Source organism: Apteryx rowi, unplaced genomic scaffold, assembly GCF_003343035.1.
Source record: "Apteryx rowi isolate R43461 unplaced genomic scaffold, aptRow1 scaffold_27, whole genome shotgun sequence".
Lineage (NCBI taxonomy): Eukaryota > Metazoa > Chordata > Aves > Apterygiformes > Apterygidae > Apteryx > Apteryx rowi.
Window position 1 is genome coordinate 1,003,221 of NW_020449085.1, and position 21,869 is coordinate 1,025,089.

General features: G+C 43.0%; 1 protein-coding gene across 1 annotated transcript in view; it reads right to left on the reverse strand.

The window, feature by feature from the left end:
• Positions 1–21,869, reverse strand: part of MYO9A (myosin IXA) — a 191,584-nt gene that overhangs the window by 64,289 nt on the left and 105,426 nt on the right. Inside the window, exons 10-11 of the mRNA XM_026068429.1 lie at positions 19,866–19,982; positions 10,552–10,686 (exon numbers count right to left, since the gene is read on the reverse strand). Of these exons, the coding sequence (XP_025924214.1) occupies positions 10,552–10,686; positions 19,866–19,982 (252 nt within the window). The remainder of the gene's footprint in view (positions 1–10,551; positions 10,687–19,865; positions 19,983–21,869) is intronic.

A 21,869-nucleotide genomic window follows, 5' to 3' on the forward strand; every position in this document is an offset into this window, starting at 1 on the left:
CCGACTGTTCTCCAGATGACCTACATAGCAGCCACGAGCAGATTAATGCCTTCCAATTTAGCACTTAGAAGCGTCCCTGCTACTCTGACCACATCGGCATGATTATGTYGGCAGGGCCTCCTTACGGACATGCAACATATGTCAACAAGGGGAGTTACTCTGCCGGCGCAAGGACAGTAACTTCAAGTGATGTTAGCTGAACGGACAAGAGCAGGGCTTCGTTGCCATAGCTGCTTCTGCGTGTTTGCTAGCCTAGCCAGGGCAGCAAAAGTGTGTAATGTCGATTTGGCCCATCTGACTCAGCTGAAGCTCAGGAGAGAAGGGGGTGAGTGACTTCATCTTACCTCTCGCTAAGAAAAAGAAAATATATTTCACTATTTGGAAAGATGTGGCAAGGCAAGGAGGTGTTTCATGAGAAAGGACAATATTAGCTCATGTTTTGCTCGCTTGCACTGCATCTTTTTGAGCTAATACGAATTGCAATGCTCCCGCTGATCTGAATGCCATGACAGGAAACAATTAGTGACATTCAGACGTAAAAAAATTTATATAAAATGTGAGTCCAAACTTTGAAATGTATGTACTTAGAACCTGCACATATAAATCTTTACTAATATCATATATATATAAAGATGTATAATCACATATTATTATCTGAGGCATATCAGCACATAGAATTAGTACATACCAAATAAATAAAACTTAGCAGAATTTCCAAAACTGTGAAAATTAGAAGAACTACAGTAAACAGATAGCCAAACGCTATTAAAGAGAAATACTGCCTGCCTACGATTGACCACTGAGCACAAAATGAAGAGAGGAACTGATTTTGCCAATATAAAGGGATGCAACAGAGTGATGAAGTGATATTAAAATACGTGTGCTGAGTATCAGGAAAATATTCCCAGTTGGGATGCAAGAACAGAGAGAAGCCTAACTGCCACGAATGCAAGACATCTGTACTTTTATAGTTCAGCGTGCAGAGAAACAAGTACTGTTACCTTTATTTAGATGTTAAACCAAATAGAAATATTCTTTGATCTGCAACATAAATGAAAGTTGATATATCCTGACTGATGGAAAGCCCCAAGCCCAACAGCATCTTCGAGGAAGTGGACTGGTGCTGGAAAACACCATCTGTACACTTATATCCACCCAGAAAGGGTGGATATTATTATTAGTAACAACTTGCAGCGTGCGGAGTCCACCCCACTTTATTCATTTGACTGGAGCTTAATCTGTGCCTGTTCTAATCTGTGTCTGTTCCAATCTAATCTAAGTAGTGTATTCCCTATATCAAATAAATAAATAAATAAATAAATAAATAATTGCAGCAGTCTCTTGGATAGGAGATTAAATTAAGTTTTGATTATAGGTCAGTTAAAAGTGCAGGAAATTGCATACGAAAAAGCCCTCAAATCTGTGCCTTGCTCTCCCTCCAGCGTGGATCCTCTGGGCATCATATTCTTTCCTCTCTCCTTGAGCTGGGGCAAGACTGAAGGGAAAACCAGTGGTAAAGCTACGGGCAGGCACGGCAGTGCAAACACACTACTATTTAACGGGCGGTGATATGTCATCTTTTATACAGTGGAGCTATAAAATTAAAGCGTATTAAGAAAGAATCATACAGCAAAAATGATTAATTATTTGCATGGAACTGTGTGCAAATTAAACACGGTCTTTTCTGTGTCCCCCCACAAAAATACCTGCTTCAGAAGCGCTTGAATAAATCGCTGAAGTGGAGGAAAATCCCATCAACTCATTCACTTCCTTCCCAGATGGAGCCAGACAAGCTCCAGCACTTTATCTGCCAGAGCTTGTTAGCTCACAACGTTTCCCACCGAGGCATACRAAGGCCTTGTTTACGCATGAAAATTCCCAGAATAAAGTGGGAAATCAGCAGAAAATAGTTCTTCTAGCATAGCTCCAGGTGGGAACACTTACTGCCATGCAAGRTTACGTGGGCATTATAAACTGCTCCAGAATACTTCACTTAATGTTCGCTACCTACATTTTACGGTGATATATGCCACATTTTGATGCAATAGATAGCCAGACATTCCCGGTTTTCTCCATGAATGTATTTTTCCTAAAAATTCAGGACAGCGTGAGAGTAGGAAGTGAACTATTTTCATTTCTCTTTTTATTCTTAGCCTATTTCCCCAGCTCTTCCTTAAAAATATTACAAGCAAGTCAATTCTTAGCACCTTCGATACTGGCTTTCACAAATACAAGCTTAGCGGCAGTAAACCCATGGCTATAAATTGTTTCTCTTTGGACTGCTAGGAACCCGACATCTGTGCAACAACATACCACTGACCTGTCAAATTCAGATGGACCAAAACATCCGAACAACATCTCAAGCAGCTCAATTCAAGAACTGGGACAAAATACACTATATTGAAAACCTTCTGGGAAAGCACGGAGTATTAACTTTCTAAAAATTACTTTAAACTAGGTCCTGACCGACCTGGGACCACACTGCCTAGACCAAGCTCATCAGGTTTCTGGTTGCCCTTCACCGGCAGAATCACAAGCCAATGTCCCCAATGTCCCGGTGCCAGCGCAGGCTGTGGGGCTGAGCCGCCCCCTGCACCACATTTAAGGCTCCCAGTTCYGAGCTATAAAGTCCTCAGTCCTTTAGCACGGCCTTCGGCCAAACTCCAAGAGGTCCCACAGCTCTGAACTTTGCCCAGTTGGGCTTTCCCAAAGCTGCAGGTGAAGCCAGGTGGCTGGGTATTTAGATATGGGAAAAGGCRGAGAGCAGAAAAAATTGTGATGGTTGTGAACTGCTGGGCAAGTGGATAATTTTAACCTTAAATTGCCTGGTGTAGCAGAGCAGATTGCATTAAATTGTACTGCTATACTGCAGACCGGTGTGCTGTTGCTTTTTTTKTTTTGTTTGCTTGTTTGTTTGTTTGTTTTAAAGTTAGATCGAGGACAAAGTCAATATAATGATGGCAGAATAATGACACTGCTGATTCAGGGGAAAGAAAAAGGCCAAAAAAAGGGCAAAAAAAGGTACTTGATCCAGAGAGCGAGGAAGACAACACTACGGTATGGAAATGGCCTGCTGAGTAGCGAKTGCAGCGTGACTGGCATCCTCTTGTTTGATAAGTGCTACTTTCCATTCAGAGAGTGCATAAATCCTAAATTGCAATGCAATTTTTGCCCACTTTTCCAGGCTTCTGAGACAGATAAAGGCAACAGGAACTGGTGGCAGGACGCAGGGAGAAGACCATCTCTCATCTCTACCGGGTACAGGACTTGGGGGAAGTTTGCGGGGTTTATAAAAATTACATTTTAGGAAGCCCTCTCAGGTGCTCAGGCTTTGGCTGCATTTCTTTGTATAAACCTGTAACGTAGTGAAAAAAAACAGGAAAAGCCATTGCAAGTGCAGTGGGTGTCTAACACCGCTGGGGCCACCAGAAGAGAGAGCATCAGCTGGAGCTTGAGAAGACCCCAGCACGTGAAGTTATTCAGACATGACAACATGGTGTTAAAAGAAAACTCACCGCGCCAGAGCCGCTCAGAGCATCCTCTGAGGGCACCAGCGTTCGCGGCCTCATACGCCAGCAAGCTCAGCCCCAAAAGAAGGTCAATTTTTGCACTGGAGATGTGAAACCTTTGCGCGGGAACTAGCTAGCTTAGAAAATCGGTGAACTCGCGTTTTGGGATCCTCCTCGGAGCACGCGAAGCAAACACTCAGCTGCYGTTCAACGACAATGAGAAAATAGAGACCAAATAATTGAAAGACATTATATTTAGCTGCCGCTGGATGGTGTCTGGTTTTTCCCGGCGGGAGTAAATCAGGCAGCAATCACCATTGGGTGACAAATACAGCGTGTGCAACTAATTAGGCTTTCAAAACGCTTGCTGAACGCTGGCAGCTGGCTTGGACACAGAAGTGCTGCGTTCCAGTTCCTCCGCCTTTGAGGTTGCTATTTCGGTGGCCATTCAGAAACCGGCAAGTCGGAGCAATTTGCAACAGCTGCTCCAGGGAGCAGGATTCGACCTTACTCAGGCGCTGAGGCAGAGTCCCTGGAGGCAGTGGCCAGCCTCCCGTCAGCTTTAGCTTGCACAGATGAAAATTTCAGCTCTGTTTCAGTGTTTGAAATCAGAGAAACTTTCTAAGGAACTGATGCAGAGCAAGACTAAAAGGTAGAGCTCAAGCTCTCCTCATCTTTCCGATTCTCCTCTTCGCCACGCACAACTTAAGCATCCCTTATGGATTGCACCATTTATTATAGCAACGTTACGGGCTGGGGGATCATCAAGCCTAAAGATCTGCCTCGATGCAGCAGACACCCAGCATTGCATGCTGATGATCTGTACGTAACCTGCTACCTAAACCAGAGAAGAAAGGAAGACAAATATAAATACAGTCCTCACAAAAAGTACCAGGCTTGGAAAAAATCGGACTGGGAATTTCCTCAGCGGTCATAGTCAACCCCAGGCTGCGCTCTCCAAGCTAAAGCCCTGGCTTCCCTTCCATATGCATGTCAATAAATATGGACTCTCCCATTTCCTTTCTCATTCAGTCATCCTTGCGGCAGGCTCACAGTATGACCCATGACAAGAGCTGTCTGATACCACCCCTACAAAATAATCCCTATAAAATCTTGTTACCATGCCAAAGCAAGCATCTCTTTTGGTCCTTCTGCTCCTTCCATAGGTCCTTCTGCCTATGAAAATCCACCAACATGCCTATGTCGCATTGTTTAAGAAAAGTTGGTGCTCACAAATACCTGCTAGCGCTTTCAAGCTGGAATAACCAAAGATTTCTTAAGTCCTTGCCCAATCTAGCTCAAAGGTATAAGGAACGTGTAAGGCTTCCGTCCCGCTTGTTGTAGCTCTGGACTACCAACCCCGGGTAACATCAGTGAACATGCCAAAGGTTTGGAACTGCAGCAAAATAAAGCAAATGACCCCATTCTGTAAATAATTCTCAGAGTCTCAAATAAGTACAGCGACTTAATTTAGCAGACACTCTTCAAATCATCTGAAAAAGCACTCTTGAAAACATGCTGCCCAAAAGCCACGTGCAGTATGAAGTGGTGACGCCCACACGCTAGAAGCACCCATGTGGCTTACCGGCGTTTTGCCCAAATATTTCTTCTTTAGCACAACCATGTTTTTTCTAAAAAGGGTGGCCCCTTTGTTGACTGACGCCCAAAGCAGTTCTACCTTTACCTCTCTCTCTGACTCAAAAGATGGACTCGCGTCTTAAAATCGCGCAGCTACAAGGCGTGGGATAACCCATGGGCTTGACCAAATGCAAAACGGGACTACAACACGTTCCACAAATGCAAATAGGTGCGTTTCTCTTAAGAGTTTTATGCTGTCAGCTACAATTAGGAGAGCTGCATGAAAGCAAAGGTCCTAGCTGGCTTCACAGAGGTAGCACTTCACTAAATTGAGCTGGAAGTAAAAGCTGGAGATTCAAAAAAATATATATATCCAAAAACCAGCCTAAATCTGTATGTTTTACAGACAGCTAAACCTGACATACAAAAAAAATGGAGAAACTCTGAATCCTTTACACCAGCGCCTCACATCAGGAGAGCTTTCTAGACCATTTTCTAATAAGTTTGCTGCATTTTCTAAGACATCTCCTTAAGATGCCAGTATGCAGATTTAATACGACTTTTGGTTTTTTTCAGTCCGTCTCGGGCACGTATGCATTGCTCTGAGCAACCTGGTAAGAGGATGGGGGTGAACGAAGCCTTTCCGCAACCCCGTCCTAGCCTATAATCTCCCTTTCCCCTTTACTCAACAACCCCCCCAGAGCGGAAGAGCCAAAGCAAACAGTTTTGGGGGCCGATAATGACAGCAGTCATGTTTTATTTCAGTCGTGCAGTTTGAAATCTTCCTGTTCTAAAGATAATGTTTAAGTAACTATAGGCATTCATTTTTATTTTTTAAATGGGAGTTATGTGCAATGGCGCATTTCCAAATAATAWATCAATAACTCCTGCAGTTTGTTATTTCTCTGCATGTCATGTGGGATACAGCTGACTAAAGCATTTTCCAAAAAGCACCCGCTAGGCCATCTCCAGCTCAAACAGAAATTTGAACCACGTCTTACAGTGCTCAATGGCCGACTTCTAACGCTCTTCTTTTGTCTTCGGCACTGATAAAGATAAAATACGTCCAGGCCTAAATGGATTAAGAAAATAGAGAAGGGAAAAGATGCTCCACGCAATAGAAGAAAAACCCTTTTGTCATTACGTAGCTTTATTTTCTCTAAATGACCTACACCCTAGGCTACCGGAAGATGGAGCAGCACAGAGTTAGAAACCCTGTATACCCAACAGCCTTTAAAATACAGCAGGTAATAACCAAGGATACAGTCATTTCGCAGGCAAAGCCACATATCGCTGCTCCCTGGCACAAATCACTGCGTTTTTTCAGTTCGCTCGCACCAGCGAACAAATATACGACCTCTGCGCTAGCCCAGATTGTGAGATTTTTCCCACCTATTACACAGGAACAGTGAAACCGGTGCAGCTCTGTAAATACTTACAGAACCGTAGATGACCGCACAAACACTTTGTAGGACACCTTATCTTTATGAAATTAAGTTTTCACACGTGAACGGACTGAGCGGAGCCGGTCCGGAGAGCATCAAGCTCACTGGGGCCGAGACATAAAATAGGACTTTGCTCAACGCCCGAGCAGATGCCAGCTGATCGGGTTCCAGATCTTTTTTTTTTTTTTCCAAGCCTCAACCCCAGTTATCCATCAATTTTTAAAACAATAAAAGGAAGTCCTCAAAAATGGAAATTTGGCATGCAAACAGAGGCTACTGCTATGTATAAAGCGAGGCAGAAAAGCACTTTAAACAGCAAGGCCGGTGAAAGAGAAAGCTACAGAGCTTCTTTTCAAACTTTCCAAAGTGTCGGTCGAAAACAGGAAAAGAAGGGGGGGAGGTTAATCAAAAAGACGACTATCAGAAAGTTGTCTGAGGAGAGGTGTGGGAGACGAGCGAAATCAAAGACAGAGTTTGGAGAACGTTTCAATATAACACGAATTATCAGGACAGCAGGCAATACACACAGTCTCTCTAACTCAAAGAAACTCAGGACCCAGGGGAAACTCTTATAATGGTTTTTCCTCTTATCAGAAGCCTCCAAAGTTGAATTTTGTACCCAGCAGTTATTTCGTGTTGTTATGCCATGCCCTGAATTGCAAAAAATAAAAAATAAAAATGAAAAAAGCGTGTTGCAATGCAGAAATGCTATTTTCCTATCGCAGCAGCACCTGAGTGTTATCTGCATGGCCCAGCGGCACTGCGCTTAGCTGCTTTGCGGAGGAGCCCACATGGAGAGGACGCAGCTACGGAGACGGATACGCTCAGTCGCCTGAGGACCAGAGAATCGCCCCAGACGCATGAAGAACGTTTCGATAGCAGCTAACTAGTCAGAGAGCGATGGGCAGGTCTTGCCTTAAATTGGGGTCTTGCCTTAATTTGGGGTCTTGCCAGCCTGACGGAAGGATGAGACCATGCGGTGCTTTGGGTGCGACCTGCTAAAAGGCAGGACACTTGGGTCTCCTGTCCTCCAGAGCAAGCATCGCGCCGGGCAGCACCTACAAGAGCGGCCACCGGCGCCGGGGGGCAGCCCCTCTCCCGTCCTCCACCCAGCAAACCTGCCTCGAGGGAGCCATGCCGGAAGGAGAAAGCCTTCCCAAATGATGAGGCGGGCTGCACTGAAGTTATTCCCGGGCAATACCAGGCTTTCGAGCCATAAATAAGTCACGAGCGTTCTGAACCCCAGAGTGGGGCAATACAGGCACACAAGAATTTATGAGCCTGGGCTTTGCAGTCCGACCAGCATACATCCCTCCCGTACGTTTCCAGCGCCCAGTGAAGTATATTCCCACGTATGATGAATCATCACTAGCTAAGTCTTCCGCAGTAATGCGGAACAGTTGGTTTAAAAAAAAAAAAAGAAAGAAATAACAAAGAGACATTAATACTCGTCTTTGTTCAAGGCAGAACTCTAACATTTACCTTTTTGCCTTCTGCTCCTATTTTACTATAAACAGTATGCAGGGATGTGTTATCCTTAATCACATGGTTGGCTCCAAGACAGAAGTTTGCTATTGCAAAGATCTTTGAATCCGCTGCGGTCTCAAACAGATTCTCAGTATATAGCACAACAGCAGCTGTATTTATAGGAGGCTGCAGCCTGAAGACAGGCTGCCAGAGGATGCCTCTGAATGCCTCTAACGCTTGTTTGCAAACAGCTGGAAATAGCATTGTCTTTAGGCAGAACGTTTTTTTGGGGGGGAGAAAAAATTCACAAAGCACATTTTATTATATTTCACCAGGAATCATGTAAGAAAAAACAAAATAAGGTTAAAATAATACCACGCCTGTGCTGGATCACTTTGTGGTGAGCGTTCTGGTTTCCATAACATAAAAAGCATGTCACAGCAGCAATTACGTCATTGCTAAATAGAGCACTCTCGCCCACAAATTCGGCAATCGTTTCAAGAAAAATCCTTGCCATTTACTGAAATTTGTCCTTTCTTTTAGCAGAAATGCCCAAATATTTTAGCAATGCCATCTCTGGCCTCCTGCAAGCTTTAAAGCTAGGACAAACCCATCTCTGGAAGCAGAGGAGGACACCCACGCTCTGCTGAGATTCTAGCGCCCTCAGGTAATTTTCATCAATAAGGTCACTTGATTTTCAGCACAAAAGACATCAAATAAACCCTTGTAAGCTACAAATACCCCAGACAAATTTATGGTCCAGGAAATGAAGTATTTTGCTGTTTTGTAATGCAATATTAACTGCCCAGTCTTAATCTGCAGGTTGGCAATTGTTATTAAAAAGCAGTTGAATCTTTGGGCCAGCTAGGATATTCTTAAGTCCAAAAACCTGAATATGTATTGCCAGCTTTGTTTTCATCAGCTCCACTCCTCTATATGTAGAGCATAACTCCAAAGAAAGCAAAAGTAAATCATAAAGCCATATAAAATATGCCTGTCCTCACCCAAGAATTATCACTTCTGCAGCCGTACAGTTTTATTTCAATTTGTAGAAGGCAAAATAGAGATAAGAATATTTTCCCCTAGCAGAGGTTGCACAGGATCATTTTCTTCTTGGACGACATGCTCCAGTACTGAGAATTGGAATGACTGCTTGGAATTGTATGCCGCTGCAACTGCTCATCCCGTCCATAGAGAAAATATGGACTTTAATGACTTCATGTGCTTGACAGATTTATAGCAGAAAGCTAATTAGGTCACTGGCTATAGGACAGTCCAAGGAGAATTACAGACGCATTCCTTCCGTCAGGCTGCTGCAGTCAGGAGCTTTGCACACACCCCAGGCCCGGGGAGGAGCACTGACCTGCTAAGAAATCCCAGTCAAAGCACTGGAATTCCCTTATGGGTGATGGCATCTAAGTTTACTCTCGTGAAATAGAGTCCCAAGTCCCTTCTGGAAAGCATGTCAGCAACGTTATAGAAAAACTAGCTATATTGCCTTTGCATATTGTCCTTTAGTTTGCCTTTTTACGGTGCCTAATGCTAAGATCTGCTTGCCTGTAAGTACAGGCAGGTTTTCCCATTGACTTCTTCCTGCATCTATTGAAGCGGGAGGCACTGGAATATAAAGGTCAGTTACAAAACCGAAATAAAATGTTTTTTGAGTAGCTCTGCTCCATCTTCTTGCAAAAGGAAAAGAGCGCTGGCAGAGAAGGGTCACCCTCGCTAGCAAGCATCCCCCAAATGCTCCAGGAGATCCAAGGCTGTATTGCTCCCTCCTCTTACTCAAGGTCAAGCAAGAGCAGCCTGCACTTTCTGACTGGGCTCATCTGACTTTTGAGGTCTTATAATACTGTAAAGACACAAAATGAAACTACCAGACTTTTGGGGAAGGACCAGCTTAATTCTCCAACTCGGCTGGACTCACGCTGAGGAGTGCATCTAATCAAGTACCAGCTCTGCTGAAACTCATGATAAGGAGGATTTCTGCTGACCTCCATGTTTTTTTAAATATATATATATATATATTTTTTTTGAAGGTCTGTATCATGCTCACTGTACTTTTAGTTTTTTTATTTAACTCTTCCATGGGCATCTGCTGTTAGACACTGCCCGAGACAGGACACTGTGGAAGACAGACTGGCTCCCGTATAACCCAACCGCGTGCTTTTCATTCATGAAATGACACGTACTTTAACAGTCCTCTTGACACACTTGTTTGGGGTTGTTAGATAACAAATAGTATTTGGAAATGCCTCTTCCCATCCTAGTGAAGAGATTATGCCCTTTTGCATTATATGTTACCTATTAAATCACAGTCTCCGTTTTTGTCATCTCTGGTACAACATGTGATTTTAAGGCTGCAAACTGACACCCACGCAGAGTCTTCATGCATACTGGTACGCAGTGCTCATTTATCAGAAAATATAGTAGACACTAAATTTGAATAACTCACAGTACACTCTTTAACATAAAAACACTAACAGAACACCAGTGCCACAAATTTATGCCAATACTCCTTGGCATCACGGAGCAAATATTTACAGACCTACCTGCTCAAGTTTAAAGATGTGTTGGTTAAAGTAGTGCTGTAAGCGCTCATTGGCAAAGTTAATGCAGAATTGTTCAAAACTGTTATTTTCATAATCTTCAAAGCCAAAAATATCAAGTACTCCAATGGATAAAGTCTGCAAGACAAAGGAAAAACGCAGATTAGAAGAAAGAAATCACGTAAGATAAATGGGCTATTTGCATGCAGTATATAATCAAAAACATGCAAACAGAATTAGATCTACTTTACAGAAGGACTTTTAATTTTTACTGGAACTATTAATATTATGCCATCTGGAAGACTTCACCTACATCAGAGACAACATGCAATTTTAGATATCTGGACAGATGGCCTTTTTCTAAAATAAAAGTCCTTTTGAGTATTTTTTTTTTAATTTATTTATAGCCAAACAAATTGCCATGTTTGAGGAAACCCGAACCCAGTTCCAACTTATTCTATTGGCTCTAAGAAAGTATTGATCCTTTGAGGAAAAAAATGGGGGTAGGGTTGGAAAAAAAGACTCACACCACGAAGACAGTCTATAGAAACACGCTTACAAAGTAAATACAGGGTGTCTAAGTAAACACACTCCAGCTGTAAGGCTGCCAAAGAAACACCTGCACTGCAGGGGTTTATACGGAAATAATGCATTGCAGTAAAGACAAATAAGTCCATTTGGAAGTAAAATAGTATCAAATATAAACATCCAACTTGCATAAAATACAGAACACAAAGTTAACCAGAGAAGCCATTTAGCAATGAAAAGGTAACTTCCGAGGTACATGTTCCAAAAATAAAACTTCCCGCAAGGCAAAGACAAATGTCACATAGTGAGGAGCTTAATCCCGACGGGCTGATTCTTGGCATGGGGAGACGGCCTCTCTCGCCTTACCCAAACAGATGCAAACAGCAGCAATGTTGCTGAAAAGGAGGACTCAAATCAGTCCCCTAAGAAAGAGTTTCCTTCATATTTCAAAACTTGGGCAACGGAGCTGTTAAAGCAAACAAAAGCTCCTTTCTTAAACTACTGAGCAGAGAATGTGCTTTTCCTGCCTTCCGCGTCCTTAGCAGACTAGACCATTGTTTGCCGCAGAAGAAGCGGTACGGGCAGCAGAACGAACAAAGCCGCGTTTCCCGGGGACGCGCGTCCCCGAGCCCGGCACTCCTAGCACAGCCATCCCAGCTCCTGCACTGGGAACAGAAGGAAGGAGCAGACCAGCATCGTGTCTCCAACGGTGGTGCTGGAAAGTCTATCGAAGGCATGTATCCAAAACTGGCTCCTTCCTGGGCTCCATTCCCTTCCTTGCATCCGCAGTTACAGGAGGAATCAGGTTCAAAGGTACCTCCCTGCTCCCTTTAATTCACGGGAATGGATCTGTAAACTGTTACCCATCTAATCTCTTCTGGGACCCACCACCACCAGCATCCCACCTGGACCAGCAGCTTCCAGAAGTTCACTATTTTAAAAAAGTGTTTTCTAGTTCCATAAAGTGCCCCGTAGTATCGCAGGATTTGGTGGATTAGTTCTACGTTCACTTTACCCACCACCTTCATGATATTGTGAAGCTCAACAGCATCCCACGCCAGGCTCCTCTCCAAACTGGACAGTCCTAGCCTGTTTGGGCTCTCCTCCCTTATAAGGGGCACTAGGGTAAAAACAAAGCTTAAGTAAGGAGAATTTCTGCAAGTTCCAATATTATGTTATGTTAAATTACTAATTAACGATTGGTTACAGGTAAAGTTCAGCCTGGATCCATCCAGCAGCTCTCCCGTCATCAGGAGAGGAGCAGAGAGGGCAGAGCGTTGCGGTAGCGTGCCTGGAGAGCACCGCCCTGAGCTGCGCGTCTCCAGAGGCACGGTGTTTTTAATGTTACTGCTCTTTTCCGCACTAAGGATTTGATCCAACTATGCTGCTGCTTTCCTAAGACCAGGCGAACTCCGCTGCCAGAACCGTAAAACAGATGGTGCACAAATCTTTCTCCAATCCAGGTGACACAGCGCTAAAAGGTTCCTTCCCCGCAGCTGCTCTGAGCAGAGAAGCTGCGCTGCTACGAGTGAAGTGTTGCGTGCATATGGGCTTTGGCTAGCCAAACACTCACAGAAACAAAAAGGACAACAGTAAAGCTCCCAACGCTTCCTTTTTCCAGAAGGTCTTCAACTGCCTTCTCTTTCTCTTGCCTGATGCTTAGGCTTTTCCCCTTAATCCAGGGCCGGATAGACCATCCTTCCTCACCTCCACACATGCCTATCATAACGATGACTCCTGAACAGATCTGGCCAGCTACCCAGAGCTTTGAATCACCTGGCTAAATACCCATGAGAAATAGCCGTTCAATCAGAAAATGGAGATTTGAAGCCACTGGAGCGAGGAATTGGAGCAGCAGAGTGACTTGCTCTCATTGACTGCTTTGAAGGCTCACACATCCATACGCAGTTGTCCCAACAATGCTTTTGCTCACTGATACATGCATTAAACAACAGGCTGTAACAGGCAAATCTTTTTTTTAAATTAGATTTCAGTATGATTTTTTTGTTAACTTTCAGTATAATAAGCATTTTAAATGTTTTATCTCTATTACATTACACACACAAAAAGGCAATAATGGAAACACCACGAGAAGCAACTGTTTCCAATCTAAAACACCGATGAGCCACTTGCAGCACACTCGCTCAAGTGAACTGAGACCACAAATACTCCACTGTGGACCATGCTTTTATGCCCAGAATAAAAGACTTCACAAAAATGACTCTAGGTGAAAGTCTCTATGGCACCACCTGAAAACCACAAGGCTTGTGCATGGAAAAACGAGCAAACTGGCAGAACCGCCCTTGAATTGCCCACTCCAGGTGCCCCATCTTTCACAAGCACCATGTTGACACTGTGGGGACATCGTTAAGCCATTGCCACGAGTGGACAAGTCAAACTCAACAGGGCCAGACTTCTCAAGCTCTCACAAACATAATTTAATATGAAATGCCTTATGCACAAATACTAGCCCCCTCTTTTTAAGGCTGGTTAATCTACCATGTCAGAACAGCACAATTATTACATATAGAAAAGCATGCGGCTGCTTTAGCTATAAAAGAAGAAACCTATCTATTATATTTTGAAATATAATTATTATTATATTTATTTATTATATTTTATTATTTATTATATTTTGAAATTTATTATATTTTATTTATTATTTATTATATTTTGAAATTTATTTATTATATTTTGAAATTGCCTTCTTACAAGTTTCTGCCATCACACAGAATGCCACATAAAACAAATTCAGAGAGGCAAAATTCAGAGAACTCCAAAAATCCTGCATTTAACAAAATCATTGCAGATATCAAAGTGAGCGTGCAAGATGAGCATGGTTTCGTTCTACCACGGTTGTTTACACCGGAAAAGACAGCAGTTCTCCCGTATCACTTAGTACTTTAATAAGTCCTCGGCTGGCTTCCACATGCCTCATCTGCACAAAGACTTCCTGAGCACCTCCAGAACACAACTTTTAAAATGTGGCTTCAGTTGTACAGCTTTAGTTGTACAGGAGACTAGACCAGAGCTCTTCAGTTAATCCGGTTGTTTTTATTCTGTCACAAAAAGAAGACAATAGTGCAAAGAGTTCCCAAATGGAGAAGGTCGACACATTGAAGCTGATAAAACTTTTGAAATAAAGCCCAGGGAATTTATGACTATTTCTCTGCTAACTGACCTGCAGAAGGAAACACATTCTCCAAAAATCTCATTGCAACTACGCTGAAGGACTCTATCAGCTTTTCCATTATAAACCAGCAAAAGTCTTCTACCAATGTATGGCCGTTTCTTATTGCAAGATTTAAAAATATATATATATTTCCATTAAGGTATGCATTTGTGAAATTATTTTGCTAAAATCTACCTAGCTCCCAAAAGCATGCAATCCTACCGGTTTTAGGATTAAGTTTGCAGTCCAATATGTACCGAGAATAATTAAAGGAATTTGACATCTTGCAGTTCTTCTGTTCCCAGTTCACATTTCGGATGAGTGCCATATGGAAATCAGCAAAGATATAAACTAGACTTCACGTAGCTAAGTTTAGCTTATGTCTAACCAGTGTTTCTCTTTTGCAACTAATATTTAGAGAGAACAAGTACACGGTACGGACGAGGCTGCAAGTCCGTGGTATTGCACAAGCATGCAGCAGGCCTAGCAGCAGACAACACTGCCTAGCAGATGTGTTTATGGCAAAATCCTTGCCCTTAAATGTGTCTCTACAAGGATTTTTAAATTTGGGAGGTTCCTGGGTTAGGAATTACTCTCTATTGGAGATAATAAAAGCAGCCTCACACTTTTCTAAAAATGTCACTGACATGAATCACAGAGTTAAACACTAAGTACGGGCCTTGGAGGCATGCAGCAAACAACCGCCTCGAAGCTAAGTTCACTTGCTCTGCAATCCCCAAACCAGCAATAAACAGAGACTGCTGGAGCTGGCCGATGCTGCCTCCGAACGCCCGCTGGTGATGTCATTCCACCAYAGAGTTACGTTTTGGTAATTGCAAATAGCTTTGCTTAAAATTCTCAGGAAAAAATAAGTTGTTTTTACAATGCTGCAAGCAAAGCCGATACTGTAAAAATCCCAACCACCACCACCACCRGTAAATCTAAAAGGATGACTGCAATCTGCAGCACCGCCATTCCCACGCTGGCACATTACGCCAAGCGGGAGGCAATGACACACCAGGATTTTGCAAGTTGGGACTTGAAAATAATGGAGAGATGTGCATTAAACCCATTAAGTGTTCAGCGATTCTTCCTCTATTTCAGGCCATGCAGCCAAGAATAAACTAGTTGATTAATTTATGTGATTTAGAGGCACGGATTCACCTTCAGTGTCATGAACACATGCAGAGCACCTCATCTGCAAACAATAACGGCGTTATTTAGCAGGAAATGAAGGCACTTCACAAGAWCCAAATGGGAAAAGCTTAAAAAAAWTTGACAAAAATGCCTTTCATTAAAACATGATCTACACTATATCATCATTTTAAGCAACAAGGAGGACTTGTAAGACTTCTTAGCCTAACTTATGAAATGTGAAAAAAGATCTCTCTGAGGTTTAGTATTCTAGTTCTCATGAGAAGGAAAAGTCTCGAACCTCATTAATAAAGGTCAAATTTTGGACAATTTGCACAATAACATAAAAACAGTCATTTGCATAGTAGAACCCCAAAGTTATGGAGAAAAGACCATGGAGAATGAAGAACACACACTAGCAGCCAGCGATTCACGGTGAAGCTGAAACACAGCAGCATTGTTTTAAGCGTAAAACAATAYGTATCATGTAACTATGCAAAACTCARTTCAGAAATAACACACTACAAATTCTGTCAGCAAGCAAGATAAGCCAAATCCCACTGTGTTTTCCTAAAATAATTCACTGTACATTTAACTAAATTTGGATATCAAAGGTCTGATTTAAATCTTTCAAATACTAGTTTGAAAAATATTGAAAGAATGAGGATGGAGTGTTTATTTTTTTTACCCTAGCTTCATCTTTTGATCTTCTCCTCACTGCTGACATCAGATACACACACATATTGGGACATGAAACTTCTCTGTTTTAATTGTCCCAAGTTTTCTTGGGGCCACCAACTTTGTTAGAATCTAGGTTTTCTTCCTGTCTATCGCCAGGACACACAGTCCCTTGAAGATTTAACAGGCTTAATGAGCCACGAACAGCCTCTTTGGCAAATGCAGTCTCACTGGGGAATGCTATCACCACCAAAGAGGTCGATCTTTTGGTCTACAGAGATTTGGTCTACMGAGATTGTCTCAGATGGTTGGAGCAACACTGCTTTGCTTCAGCCAAATCCGTCTGCTGAATACAGAGATGGCTACACGTGTTCCCCCAGTGCACAGAGCAGGGAGTAAAGCAGGATTTTGCGTGCGCGCCATATGTACAACTGCGTGTTTGTAAGTATTTGCTTCCTTCCACAACCTCCACTCGTGCACGTTGACACCCTGGGCAAAAGGCCACCCCTGGTCAAGACAACTCCYGCAAAGGCTGCAAAAGCTCAAACACAGGGTTTTGATAGAACAGCCGAGGACGAGCACTGAAATTCAAATTTGCACTCAGGGACAAAACGTACTTTCGTACTAGCTTTTGAAGTCAGCTTCTAATGCCTGTCTCCCTTGCTGACATGAAGTGGTGACTCTGCAGTTCTCCTCCTCTACTTGCTCTGAATTTGGGTGGATTTGAGGTTTTTTTAACCTATGTTTCATACGGATTCTGACTGCCATAGAAGACGGACCGCTGCCAACAGTTTCTCCTCCGACAACCTTCTGCACCTTCAAAATCTGCAGGATTATTTTAAAGTACACCTGAAAGTAACACTGGGGACAAGCATGGCACAGGATTATGCCAGTACCAAAAAATTCTCATGAGATTAGTAAGAGCGCGTGTCAACGGCGTACTCCTCAGCGACTGCCCACCTGCAGGCTCTCACCTCGAAGTAAGCCCAAACCCCTTAACGAAAGAGGGCTTTCATGGCATCCAACATTGAACTTAAAGTATTTACGTGGCCACTTACTGCAGAGGAGCTCACATACTGTTAACCCACTGCAAACTCAGGAGTCACCAACTTTTCATGGGAGGATGGCGGATTACATCTTTCTTTCATAAATCAGACAGCAAATGTGTCCGGAGAAATTTTTTAGGGGCTGGTAGACACTGTCACTCAAAGTAGTAAATACCATCATCTAAGTGTTGACATGTTGCCTTTGTGGAAAGGAGCCAATCCCAGGATCTATCAGTTTTGGCCAGAAGAGCAAGTGATGGTCCCCTCACACTTCCCACCCTGCTTGGTGCCATTCACATCCACGCTGGAGATCACAGACCCCCACGCGCCTGGTTCACCTTGCAGTTCCTCGTTCAYGTTGCCAAACCCCAAGAGCACATATGGGAGTTAAGAAGGATCTATACTCTAATCCAGGGTTTCTCAAAGCCTAAGCTGCAAAAGGATTTAAAGAAGATTGTGAAGTGTTAGGGAAAACACAATTAATTAGAATCAGCTCAGGTTCTCCAGGGCGGAGGAGGGAGCAGCAGTTGTAATTGCTGGTTGCGGGTGTCAAYGGCAGGCACAGAACGGCAAATGCAGCTATTCCTATCCCTAGCCACCCACGACAGCTTTTTTCCTTCCTTGGTGCTATAGGAATTGAAGTCGGGGGCTAACAAGGGGCAAGAAGGTGACACTGTAAAGCAACTTGAACGAAAATTTTCTAATCTGAGTTTAACAAAGTTCCTCTCTGCAGCTCTACGCAATGCACATAAACCCTCCACCTGAACTTCTGCGTTCATAAAAAGGACAGAATTCATGCATTTTCTTGATTTCTGAGGGAACTGTGAAATTTAATCAAGGTTCATAAAGGGTTCTGAAGATGAAACCAATGACACTACTGTATATAGAAGTACATATTTCTATTCTTCACCTTGATATCTTGCCCACCCAAGCACTATGCTCTTTTTTCAGCAAACCTGGACTACAYGCAGCCCACAGTCAGTCAGCCGGGCTACACTTGGCACCCGCCACAGGGAAGAGCCCGTGCATTCCCGTAACTCCAGCTTTTGTGCGCTTGCCAACGTACGCAGATCCGCTCTTGTGCAAGGACAAGACTCCCAGCACTTGCTCCATTACATAGCTCTTAGGGTTCCCATGCAATTTGGGGACAAAGATATGGGTCAGAGAACTTGGAATTAGGAATCCCAGAGATACCGTAGGGAGATGGGCAACAGGAGGCAGAGGAAGCCAGTTACACGGGCCTGGAGCCCCACGTGGAGGACACGGAGGCAGAGATTCAGGTAAGAAGCATGACTTTGGCTCTTACAACTCTTACCTGCTAAGTCTTGAGGTTGATAACTAAAGTCTAACAGTCCATATGTATCTGAAGTTGCGCCCCACTGTTTTCGATATGCTGACTAGATTTTGCAAACAAAATAGTGCCCAAGCCCTGTTATGTGTGTAAATACTATGGGAGAGAGACAATTTTTTTTTTTAATATTTCTCTGAAACTGGATCATGAGAACAGATTAGTATTCAAGAAGCATTTCCTTTACAAAAGGGATCCAGCTTTTGTAAATTCACCAAATACCCAAATGGCTTTTTTCAGCCCAAACAAGTTTTCATGACTTGGAAAAACTAGGAAAGAACACAAATTTCTCAGTAAAATATTAAACAGAGGGAGAGGGAGCATGTGCAGTCAGAAGATATGCGGCCCGTTACCCACTTTAACAAACTTTTCTATTTGTAGTGCCACTATTGCATATTAAATGCGACTTTTACACAAACACATTCTCCTCACAGTCTATAAGCACGGTCCTATAATCATTACAAGCATTTCCATGCAGTTAAACAAAAGATCAGATACATTGCAAGGCTCTGCAACTTCAATCAGTCCCACAGCATAATTCAAACATAAGGTTAGCACTTAGCAAAACAATCATCCTTTTGGCAGCTGCGGCCGCAGCCTGGACGCACAACCAAGAAATTCTGCTGGCCTGCRCCCAAAATTTAAAAGCCCAGGGTATTTGGCTAGTTGCAAGCGTGTGCGTGCACATACACATATATACACCCAAGCTTTCGAGAGCTACTCAAGGGTCAGTCTCCACTGTGAGTGCAGAGGAATACGTTACAGTTTTTGGAGCACAGGAGTGGAAAGGATGTCCTGGGCCGTCAAGTCCAGCTCCTGCTATCGCAGGAAATGTCATGTAATCTCTTCCATAAATTCTTTGGGAAATCAGTGAGGCACCGTACTGACTTCACTCTTCCCGTTGGGATGTTTTCCCTAGTTTCACTCTTCTGCTAGTTCGAGATCCTCTATCTCAATACATGCTTGCGCACGACAGGCTTTCCATTTTATTTTTATGGAATAGCTACCTCATTAACACACCTTGTGCTAGCAAGATTAAAAAAAATAATAATAAAAAAATCCTCAATTGCATACGGTCCAATAGTCTTACTCATGAGGAGGAAAAACTGATTTGGCACTCGTCCTGGAATCGGCGGGGGAAGAGGCCGTTGCGACTAAAACAAAACCTTTTCCCTAGCCACTTGGAGGATATATTATTTGAGGCTGTTCACTGTTCCTGGCTCAGAAAGCATCACTTAAAATAATTATATACTCATTCTAAAATATTAACAGCAATGTTCCACGAGGAAAAGTGAACTTTATGTTAAGCAATTTGCTGTTAGCAATTTGGGCAAGGTTTTATCCCATAGCTGCACATTTTAAAACAGAAACATGTTGCAAAAAAAAGTTGGCAAGAGACTTGAGACATTACCTTGGTGTTTTCCTCCATATCCTTTGAATTCAGAAGTGCATGGTTAATTCTAAAAACTATCCAGTCAAACAGGGCACTGTACAACGATTTAGCCATGGAATTTCGCACAGTCACAGCCTGAAAGAAAAAAGAAAACACTGATTGGAAATCATTCACGGTTTGCATTAAAATGGGTTCAGTTCTTAAGTTCACGTGCCCAATGTTCGTATTTCTTTCCAGCCAAAGCTTTTGCCTGCTTTTTAGTTTCCGCTGTGCCCTCCACCGCTCCTGAAGCGATCGGTCATTTGTTACAATTGTGTTGCTATTCTATTCAATGAAACCATGAAATGCGCCCCTTGAATTGGGCTTGTTTCACTTCGGGGCATCCAAGTGGAGGATGCAGGAGATCACGCTACAAATCCCATCCCTGATGGCAAAAGGGGGAAAGAAAAAAAAAAAAAGAAAGAAAAGATACATGTATTTAACTTCACAGAAATCATGTAAGAGTTTACTCGGGGAGAAGGAAAGAGGAGGCCGAATATCGCACAGCAACCGTATCAAGCAACGTGAAAACACACACTGGGGTCGGTACGGCCTGGTACCGACAGAAGGGTTACGAAGGGGGAGGCTAAAGCCTCTACAGCTATACAGTAAATCTGCAAACGTTACTGAGCATCTGAAGTTTTCCAGGTACTATGAATGGGAGCTACAAATCATACTAGACAGATTTACTGCTCTTCAAGCAGTTGTCTTGGAAAGAGGAGTAATACTTCTTCAGAGGTCCCATCAAAATCAGGCCGTCCTCTCAACCCTGACGCACGAGATTTTGCTTGATGACAATGATTAAAAACAAGAAGAAAGGAGGATTAGCAGTTTGCACTTTTCCAGAACATGCACATTATGGAACAGGTTGGTTAAATACTGAGCCATAAAGCAGTAATTCATACATACAGGCTATCTCTTTTCTCCCCATTTTATGATTCTTCGGGCCAAATTATTATCTTGAGTTGTATCACAGTGCTTGTGCACACACTAATCACGTAAAACGTTACAATGCCAGTGGTGACTGCCAAGGTTTGGTTGGCTTTGGCCACCGTATAATAGGCAATAAGGAAACTGTCATCCGTGGCGGGTTCTCACACACCTATTTCAATAAAGCCTGGAACTACAAGAAATTCGGTGGCTTGTTACAGATCGCATTGAAACACCTCTCACCAAATTTTCTAATTATCGCACCGAGCGCAAGGAAACTTCCCGCCAAAGAACAAATGCTTTTCCCCCCCCTCCTCCCCCAAAAAACCATTTTTTATTCTTCTCAACTGAGCTGCAAACATTTTGCAGCTCAATTTAATGGGTGAGAAGATAAAAAAATAAATAAATAAATTTTTTTAAATCCTCCCTCAACTGAGCTCCCATCAAGGTACACGACCAGAGCGGCTTTATTTCACTGACCTGAAGCAAAAGCATAAAGGCAACATAGCATCGTTTACTTCCTATTGCCCTTTTCCCCATGGAGAGCTACCTCTTTTTCCTTGAATGCTTTGTGATAACATCTTTAAACATGATCACACGCTCTATCAACATTTTGCTCTTATTTGCAATTAATCCAGCATGCGCTCTCTTCCCCTCTTTCCAAGAAGCTGGAATCGGAGAAGACAGTAGCACCATCTATAGCTCCTGCCACGATACCAAGAACATCAAACTCTGCGGACATTCACGGATCCACAGCGCACACAGGACTCCACGCGTCAGGAACAACGAGACCGACATTGTCCCAGCTATTTCTCGCTCGGGGCAATAAAACGCTGTCAGATAAGCAACGTGCCAGAGGGAATTACAAAACGTTGCAACAATTAATATGCAATTATTGCTCGCAACAAAAAGCTTTGTTACAAACCAAAACCAAGTGTACGACGAAAATATGTGAGCAACAGAACTGAAAAGATTTGTTGTATTACAGACCTAAGGAGCACTTTTAAAGACCCAGCATAAGTAGTTGAAATGTCTGAGTTATCCAGCAAGCAT